The 10,262-nt window shown below is 43.5% G+C and overlaps 2 protein-coding genes across 2 annotated transcripts; both read right to left on the minus strand.

Moving 5' to 3' along the window:
- Nucleotides 1-241: 241 nt before the first annotated feature.
- LOC116257156 (mitogen-activated protein kinase kinase kinase 18-like) lies at nucleotides 242-1,629 on the minus strand. Its single transcript, XM_031633768.2, has one exon. The coding sequence runs from the start codon at nucleotides 1,589-1,591 to the stop codon at nucleotides 242-244; it is 1,350 nt and encodes a 449-aa protein (XP_031489628.2). The 5' UTR covers nucleotides 1,592-1,629.
- Nucleotides 1,630-6,989: 5,360 nt separating this feature from the next.
- Nucleotides 6,990-8,329, minus strand: LOC116257157 (mitogen-activated protein kinase kinase kinase 18-like; the record flags this gene model as incomplete). Its single annotated transcript, XM_031633769.2, has 1 exon — nucleotides 6,990-8,329. A coding segment is annotated over exon 1 (1,281 nt), but the record flags the coding sequence as incomplete, so codon positions are not given.
- Nucleotides 8,330-10,262: the final 1,933 nt, after the last annotated feature.

Consider the following 10,262-nt stretch of genomic DNA (forward strand, 5'->3'; position numbering starts at 1 on the left):
ATAGATCTGAAACCTTTTAGTGAAATTTAGTAAAGAAATGTGGATCTGATTGTTGATCCAATTCAGATCCAGTACATATCAAACGCTGTGAATGTTAGATCTGATTCGGATCATTGTTTACCTTCGTGCTTCATACGTACTAAAAAAATTAAACTACCGTTGATATTTAGGACTTTTAACAGAATTATGTCATGTATATAAATAATGCAAGTCAATCCATAGACACGCTTGCCGGCGTCGGTTACTGCATTCTCACAAATATATATATATATATATATAGGGAGAGAGAGAGAGAGAGAGAGAGAGAGAGTTTTGAAGAAATTTCAATTAATTGCATTTTAATCAAATAATCATCAACAGTTCCAATTTCAACGGAATGAATGGAATCGACGGCACCATCAATTACTTTTGCCAGCCCGCCATCGTTGAGAATTGCTGAATTTTCCACCCCAATCGAGTTGGCATCAATATCCCTGCCGGTGGTGGATTCAATTGCCGGCTCTTCAAAATCCGGCTCGCCTGAAATACTCGGCATTGACAAATTCTCCGGCGCCTTTGCCCTTACGCAAACCCAATTCTCCCCCCAAGACCAATCTGGCCGCCGAGAAGCCGGAGAAAACAACGACCTGATTCGACCGGCGGCAGTAGGCGCAGGGGCAAGAACCGGCATGGAATCGTTTTCGCTTGCCATTTGAGTGCTGCGGCTTTCTAGAGAATCCCAAAGATCACGATCAAGAATGCTCTTGGGTGAGTCGAAAGCTGGCTTCCCCTCGATGTCCACCTCCTTCACTTTACTGACGAAAGGGTGTTGCAGCAGCTGGTCTGCCGTCCACCTCTCCGACGGATTACGGCAGAAACACTTCCCGAGAAAATCCTGCCCTTCCTCCGACAAATTCTCCGGCACCTCCGGGACCGCGTTCGTGCACCCAATCCGGTACAGAGCCGAGACAGGGTCGGTGACGTCCCCGGCCCAAGGAGGCCGCCCCGTGGCCATCTCCACCACAGTGCAGCCCAGCGCCCAGACGTCGGCCGCGCTCCCTTGGCTTTGCCCCCTGGCCACCTCGGGCGCCATGAAAAGAGGCGTGCCCGCCAAGCCTCCCCCGTCCCCGTCGACGCCCGTCCGCGACGCGCAGCCGAGGTCGCCAATCCTGACGTCATCGTCCTTGCCTAGGAGCAAATTGCTCCCCTTGATGTCGCGGTGCACGATTCCAATCCCGTGGAGGTAACGAAGACCCAGCAACACCGACCTCGCGTGGCGCCTGATCTCCGGCTCCGGCAGGCGGCCGCCCTGCCGCCTGATCTCGTCGCAGAGCGTGCCGCGGGGGAAGTACTCCATGAAGAGGTTGTAGAACTCGCTGCCACCTTCGCGGGTGACGTCGGCGCCGAGGCAGCGGACGATGTGGGGGGAGGAAATGGAAGCGAGGATGGAGTGCTCGCGGCGGAGTTGAGCGGCGACTGGGAGCTGGGCCGACTTGATGGCGAAGAGCGAGCCGGAGTGGTGGAGGGTGGCGAGGGAGACGGTGGCGGAGGAGCCGCGGCCTATGGTTGCTCCTCTGCTCCAGCCTGAAGCCATCGCTTCCATTGCTACCATGGCTACAGAAAAGGTGCTTCCTTCTCTTTTCAGCTGAATTCTGCAAATGCTTTTGGAGAGAGAAGCGCCCAGTCCCGCCCCCTTTATAGATACGGAAATTTGGAGAGAGAAAGAGAAGGGGAGATCCGTCTTAGTTGGGTCCCACTTGTCACCACGCTGGCTCCTTACGCGGGCCCCCCCTCATGCTGCTTCGCTGAATTGGATTGTGGTCCCCACATCCGTTGCTTCGACAGCATGTCTGCATGCGTGTGTGATCGCGTAACTCCAGTTGCGCTCTTAAGCAGGCAAACGGCAGTTGTGACGACAGTTGGCTTTTCCGTTTTTGGCCACCATCCGTGGCTATCGTCACGCCCATTATATATATATATATATATATATATATATATATATATATATATATTTATTTATTTATTTATTGATCTAAAAGAAATTTCTGACTCCACCCTCATTCCAAATATAAATCTACATGCTTCCGGCATCATGCCAATTGAAAGTTCTCTGCGCAACTTCTTGCTTACATTAATGGGCAGCGTGCTCGCTCGAAACATTAAACTGTCAACATCCTTCAACTTAAAAGCCTTAAGCCAACCCACAGAGCCAGATCCGCGGAGCCACAGTGGTCCATCCTCGTGATTTTTATGCCTAAGTTGCCTTCTAAACAGTGGTTAATGGTGGGTCACTTGAAAACTCTAAGATGCACTCTATTTTTCAAGCTGGAGGAGGAGTCATGTGAAGCAACCGCTATTTGGCGACTCAAACAGGCTGGTGGTGGGGTGCATTGGCATCTACTGGGTTCAGTTTAAGTGGCCCATGATTTAACCCCATAAAGCCATGGTGGACCATGTGATGTGACAAGCTATGTGACCAACTAATAGTCGGCAAAGATGAAGATGAGCTTATGCTGTTGGTGCATGAACAAGGGCCAAGAGTGAACTTGGTCCACTTTTGTTGGTTTATTTGGCAAGTGCACCCATGTTATGTGCAGGTTGCCTGTTCCCTGCTTGGATTATGCTGGAAAAGCAATTGTTTGAAAAGCACACAATATACAACATGGCAATTAGTTTCTTATAGTCATCAGTAATAGTTTTGGGACTCTTAGTTTGTAAATTATGGGTTTTGACAAATAACGTTTCAAAAGTATTAGGACTCTTAGTTTGTAAATTGTATGTTTTGAATATAGTCACAAATAACGTTTCAGAGTTTTAAATGTTGAGGTTTTATTAGGTATAATACGATGAGCTTGAAAAAAATAAAAAAAATAAGGTAAATTTTTAAAAATCTTAAAAAACTAAAAATGTAAAAAAATTAAAATAAGTGAGAAACTAATAACACAAACATAAAATAAATAAGTAGATTTGAAACAAATAAAAAAACTGTTTGACGTTAAAAAATTGAAACAATAACAAAATGCGTTTTTTTTTTAACGTCTTTTTAGAAAAAACATGTTTTTTTGAAAAAAAAAAGTGTTTTTTTAAGGTTCAAAAATTCAAAAAAAAAAGTATGTTTTCATGTTTGTATTTCATATTTATTTTTCTTTAAAACTTAAAAAGTTTATAACATCCAATTTTCTGGCTTCGTGTCCTGATGAAATATTATCGAACGTGCACGCGTTTGCATTCGTCTCATCTCAAGAAAAGAGATGTAATCAATCTGGTGACGTCGGGAAGCTTCGAACATGGTGATCTGTAGATCAGGCGGGGCGGGGCGAGTATCAACCGGCCGGGCAAATGGGCAGGCAGTGGCCGACGTCTACCATTTAATGTCTTCCCGACATTGATGAGCTGCGAGATGCACAAGCAGGCAAGCTGGGGCTGCGTGGCCGCCTCAACAACGCATGTGCATCGCCCCCAATTAATTCCCTGAAGATGATGAAATTGGTGATGCAGAAAACCAGCAACAGGGGAAGAAGCATGATTCTCTGTAATTAATACTTATATAATATAGGAAAACGAAGGTCCAACGGCGGCCTTTCGCCGTCCGGTGGAAGGCGTGAGACCCTTCTTTTTCCTTCTCCACCGGCTCGTTACTAGAAAGGATGAGTCGGCGAGGAGGCGCCGCCACTCCCACTTTCGGCAGCAACTTTAAACTTTAAAAGGATAAAAAGGTAAATTACCACATGCAGGTGAAAATTTGAAAATCCCCGTTCGTCTAACTTCGCGACTTTTCGAGATCGGGATCCTTCGCGGCCTCCGAACGGCGTAGTCGACGTCAGCGCTGCCGTGGCGACCCCGAAGCGGTGAAGTCTAGAAAAATACAAGTCAAACGCCAAGGCGAGTTGACTTTGGCCCCACTTAGTTCCGGGCCCATCGCTTTTGGGTCCGAGTCGTTCCGACGTCTTGTTCACACCTTGGGCTAGAGATATTTTCCTTGTCAACAGATTTTATATGCCTTCGATTCCATTGACTTGAGCTAATCGATCCATCCGAATGCATAAATTTTGTTCCCTTCTCTTTAAATGAGCGCAAATGCATAAATTTTGTTCCCTTTTCTTTACATGAGAGCAGTAGTGCTCGCGCGGAGCCAAGGTAAAGTCTGCTTGGGCCCTGTAACAGCTTAAAAGAAAAAATGTAAATTTACATATAAGTTTTAGAAAATTTCAATTGTTCTATATAAAAGTTTCAAAAAATAATATTGAAACTTTAACTCGACTCTCATAAAAAATTTCTATGTATGTCTCTGTGCGGCGAAAGTCCGTACCTCAATTTTTAAGAAACAATTGAAGGGGTTGACTTTTGCCGAATTGAATTGGTTGAACTAACTGGCATCCGCCCAAGTCAAAGTCAACCAAGATTAGGAGTTAGTTGCGCGAGCAGATCAAGGTAGGTCAAGGGAAAAAAATGAAACAGGATTTCACACGAAAACGCTCAAATACATGAAACAGTATGTTACTATTCTCATTGTCAAACAACCCCTCGTTGTAAAGAAGGTGAGGTATCACCACAAAGCATGGCGATAATAACGGCGATAATTTTGTTTTGTTTTTCAAGGGAGAGAAGAAGAGAGTGGACGTCAATTTCAATTGAGGTAGGTGGGCTGCCCATCTTCTTGTTCGCCGCTACTTATCTTAAACCACTTCGGCAATAAACAATCTTCACGTAATTTGACCTCTCAACAACATAAACAATTAAATTTACACTAAAATACTTATATTGTCATAATCACATATTTGGATTCCAATGGTGCAATGTTCGTGAACCATATGAAGAAGATCACAACACCAATAGCGATTGCATATACTCTTAATCGTATGCAGTTGAAATCTAAACTCAAATACCAACAAGAAATGTCAAATCCAAATAAAAATATCCAATTTTGCAGTTCGAATTTGATCTGAATCCGATTTTTACATTTATGTATGAACCTAAACTTGAATCTAAATGCATGCTTAAGAGCAACCTTCGAATCACCAAACATATTCAAAACATATTCAAATCTTAAGGGTTATTTGACAATAGAAACAAACACTCGTACTGATTCGCAAATCTACCTAAAAAAGTAAAGCAAATTCATCAAATATTGTGACAAATGTTCTTGACATTATTGTCAAACGACCTTTTAAGATCCCATATTATTCTTAGTTTCTTTAAGGGTTCATGACTTCATTCTACTATAAACATAAATCTCATTAAATCTCTTGGATTTTGTTTTGATATGTTAAATATCAGGATTTCAGATTCTTAATTATTTTTTTTATCAAGGATGCAAAATTCTTCCCGGATCCGTATCTATTAAAAATAATAATCTTAAATAGTTCCAAAAATCGACCGTTTGGAGAACCGCGAGAGGACACGCTTTTTCAAGGATGCTTGCAATCCCACGCGAAGGATTCCTGACCTGACGTGGAGCACAGCAACAGCTGCCACGTGTACTGTGGATGGAACTGCACGGTTTTGGATTCGAAATCGGAGGAGCCGTGGCCACTCGTAGTGCAGGTCTCTCAGTCGGGCGTGGCCGATTCTGGGCCGTTGGATGGAGCAACCCCCACACGAAGCATCAACGGCTGGGACTGAACGAGTGAACCGGGATATGCCCCGTAATATACCCTTATCCCTCCTTCTCTCTCCTCCCTTTCTCTCTCTAGAAAGTTAAGTGGAAGTGGGTTTGCGCTAGGTGGCCGCAGCTACCACAACAATTAAAAACGGGAAGAATGGGCTCGACCAACCCCCACCGACTCCATGCACCGGAAGATTTATGAGCGGCTTCTAGATCCACCCCCACCTGCCTTTTATATTTCCTTTTTCTTAATTAAACAAAAAAAAAAAAAGGTGCTCAACAATAAGTAAGAAATTCAAAATTGAAAAGTTGCGTGTGTTTGAATTTGATTCGTCAATTTTGTTCATAAATAGATACCCAATATGGGAAACTAATTTAATAATGCTTGTGATTAAAATTTCTCAAAAAATGAATTTGTGACCTTAGAATCCAAGATTTTGATGCATGAATAGAGTGGATTGGTCATCTAATCTAAGCCTACTATTTTATGTGACGAGTGATTATCTTATCCAAATAAATCTGGGAAGAGAGTGATGAGGACTTCCAGATGAGTTCAACTACAATATTGCTTGGATGGGACTTGGAGATGCGTTCAACTACAATATTGGTTGGTTGAGTGAGTTGGTAGTCACTCTTCTTACCAGACGCGGTGCCATGTGGATCGAACGCTTTTGCGACACCTGTTGTTGTTGTATTGTGCGAGGAGCTCGCCTTTCAATTGGACACTCAAACTAGGTTAATAGAACTTTTGTGTCTGGTGGGGCCGATAAGTCGGCTCAAAAGAAGATGATGATGATGATGATGATGATAATGAGGGCGGTGGCGCATTGGATGGAGCACATTTCTTATTCTTAGACTTTAACTATATGCCACATTCTCTCTCTCTATAGTACATATTTGGATAGCATAAAGCCTTGAAGCATGATTGGATAAGCAGATGATGCCTTTTCTTCTCTTTTTCCTTTCCCTTCCCCTCCCTTAAGTTATTGGATGATCATTGGCTCATCTTAATCTCTTACTCCATTGCCTTCCCAAGCTTTCAATGTAAAACTTTTTTGTAATTGAAATCAGATTATTTTAAGCACACACAACTTTGACTTTGCTCAAGAGTTATTGCCATGTGAGTCATGAAAGCTAGTCGACTTGGTTGTATTGGAGAAGAAGTAAGCTTGCATAATTGGGGCCCTGTTCATTTGCTCATTATGATTAGGCATGTAAAAATGGAGAAGAAATATCTGGTGCCCAATCCAAACTGAAACTGTTTAGTCAGATTTAGTAATCAGATTTGGATCTGATTACTCATCTAGTTCAGGTTCACCATGCAGTTTCGTTTATATATATATATATATATATATATATATATATATATAGAGAGAGAGAGAGAGAGAGAGAGAGAGAGAGATTTGAAAGGAATTTCAATTAATTTCATTGTAAACAAATTATGAACAACAGTTTCATGTTTAACAGGAAGAATGGAATCAATGGCATTGTCGATCCATGACAGAGCATCAATTACTTTTGCCTGCACGCCATCGCTTAGAGTTACTGATTTCCCCACCCCAATTGGGTCGTCCTCAACCACCCTGCCGGTGGTCGATTCAATTGCCGGCTCCTCAAAATCTGACTCTCCTGAAATGCTCGGCGCTGGCGAATTCTCCGACGCGTTTTCCCTTACAGATAGCCAATTGTCCCCCGAAGACCAATCTGGCCGCCGAGAAGCCGGAGAAAACAAGGCTTTGATTCGACCGGCGGCAGTAGGCGCAGGGGCAAGAACCGGCATGGAATGGTTCGTTTCGCTTCCCGTTTGAGCGCTGCGGCTTTCTAGAGAATCCCAAAGAGCACGATCAAGAATGCTCTTGGGTGAGTCGCAAACTGGCTTCCCATCGATGTCCACCTCCTTCACTTTGCTGACGAAGGGGTGTTGCAGCAGCTGCTCCGCCGTCCACCTCTCCGACGGATTCCGGGAGAAACACTTCCGGAGAAAATCTTGTCCTTCCTCCGACAAATTCTCCGGCGTCTCTGGGACGGCGTCCGTGCACCCAATCCGGTAAAGAGCAGAGACCGGGTCGGTGACGTCCCCGGCCCAAGGAGGCCGCCCCGTGGCCATCTCCACCACAGTGCATCCCAGCGCCCAAACATCGGCCGCGGTACCCTGGCTCTGCCCCCTGGCCACCTCCGGCGCCATGAAAAGCGGCGTGCCCGCCAAGCCGCCCTCCTCGGCGGCAACGCCAATCCGCGACGCGCAGCCGAGGTCGCCAATCCTGACCTCGCCGTCCCTGCCCACGAGCAAATTGCTCCCCTTGATGTCGCGGTGCACGATTCCAATCCCGTGCAGGTAGCGGAGGCCCAGCAGCACCGATCTCGAGTGCCGCCTGATCTCCGGCTCGGTTAACCGGCCGCCCTGGCGCCTGATCTCGTCGCAGAGCGTGCCGCTGGGGAAGTACTCCATGAAGAGGTTGTAGAACTCGCTTCCACCTTCCCGGGTGACGTCGGCGCCGAGGCTGCGGACGATGTGGGGGGAGGAAAGGGAGGAGAGGATGAAGTGCTCGCGGAGGAGTTGGGCGGCGGCGGAAAGCTGCGCGGACTTGACGGCGAAGAGGGCGCCGGAGTTGTGGAGGGTGGCGAGAAAGACGGTGGCGGAAGAGCCGCGGCCAATGGTGGCTCCTCTGCTCCAGCCTGAGGCCATTGCTAGAAAGATGGTGTTTCGCTTCTCCGAATGCTTTTGGGTTTGGAGAGAGAAGCACCAAATTGCGCTCCATTTATAGAGGGAAGAAGGCGGGAGGGGATTGGCTTCTGATGAGTTTTTAGAAGTTTCTTTCGTAGAAGCTTCTTTTAAGGAAATACACAACTCATTATTCACATTTTCCAATAGCACTCTTCCTGGCTTTCCACATTCTCTCTCTCTCTAAATATATATATATATCTTACATCAACTATTTAATAATGTTAACTAACTTTGAGCGATCCAATAATAGTAGAGAAATGATGTGGGAAGTGTGAGATCTAGGTTAGGTTGTATGTACAAATTATTGTGACATATAATACACCAATATATATATATATATATATATATATATATATATATATATATATATAGAGAGAGAGAGAGAGAGAGAGAGAGAGAGAGGCCTAAGCTATAGTAAGAATATGAAATGCCACCGAACCATGAGAAAATTGGAAATTTGGGCTACCAAAATATCATCCGTTTTCTTATTCAACTCCTTGTGGAGTGTGACATAGTGGACTTTATTGGGCGTATCTAAAACCAATACATCTTTAGCCTAACCATGTATTTGTTAGTAGGTTTGATATTTTGTTGTAAAAATCTTCTTCCTTGGCCCAAAAACAGAAAGCAACTTGCTTTCGGGAAGGATTGAAACCCTTGTGTATGGCTTCATTTATCCAAAACGTAACGAGACATGCACCGTTGCTTGCAGAATACGCATTTTACCGAACAAGCATGTCCGAAATCATCGTGCATGTGGTTAAGGATGTCAATGAATCAGATTCAAATCATTTAATTGCATCATAAATTAGGTCAAATTCGACTCCGACTCAAAAAAGGTCGGAATCAAACTTCAACAGATTAAAGATCCAAATAGATTGTAGATCTATTTGGTTTTCCTTACATTGGATCAGACCTAGATTACTTAGAAAATGATTAGGGTCCAGATCCAAACCCAGTGATCCATTGGTTTCGTATTTTGACACTGATATATATCCAAGAAAGGTTGCAATTGCAGATTCAAAGTTCAAGCGAAGTTCTTTGTCATGTTTTGCTGTGCCAGATCCGATTCACACCGCCCCTTTTAATGCATCGACCAGAATTGTTGTGCTCTTAATTTGAATTCAATGGATCCATACACGATCTATGGAGAACTGACTTCCATTCCAGTTGACTTTCAGATCAAGTGGCATGCAATTGACTTCTTGAAATTCAATGAAAGTCAAAAGAAACTAAAAGTCAAGGCTGAGGGAGATGGGTTGACTTTAGTGACGGGAGACGCAACCAATGAAGAAGACCTATAGATGCCGGATTCGAACTAGACCGGCCTAATCCAATAGGATCCTATGTGAGTTTGTGCGGCCTAACTCCATGTCAAACCCCAAGGAGCCGTTTAGCAACAATAACACATTGTTACCGTCTCCTAACCTAAAAGAATGGAGTAGGAAACAGATCAATGAAACACTTGTTTCGATCTATCTACATTGTTTTTTAGGGGAGGTTTGTGTTATTGTTACTAAAAAGTAACAAGTTATTACTATCCAATAAATCTACCTTAAAAATTGAAATAGATTCACGAATTTAATATATGAGGTGCTTTTTAGAATTCCTTTATTTGTACACCGGCAAATTTAATATTTAATTTTATACACGGATACCCCCTTCATCTAATTTATCTGGTTATGTTAGTGCTTACAAGATGTCTTTACTCTCAAACTATCCCAAATTGTAAATCTAATTTTAATCTTGGGAATGTCTTTGCTCGCATCTTGTCCATAAAAAAAAAAAAAAACTTTTTGTATGCTTTTTCATGCTTTGCAAAAATAATTTTCAAACTCCCACGTTATAACGTTTACAATTTAGAAGTAGGGTTCCATATATATATATATATATATATATTGGAAAATGTAATTACATGGTTTAAAAATAGGCGATATATATATATATATATAT

Source organism: Nymphaea colorata, chromosome 7, assembly GCF_008831285.2.
Source record: "Nymphaea colorata isolate Beijing-Zhang1983 chromosome 7, ASM883128v2, whole genome shotgun sequence".
NCBI lineage: Eukaryota > Viridiplantae > Streptophyta > Magnoliopsida > Nymphaeales > Nymphaeaceae > Nymphaea > Nymphaea colorata.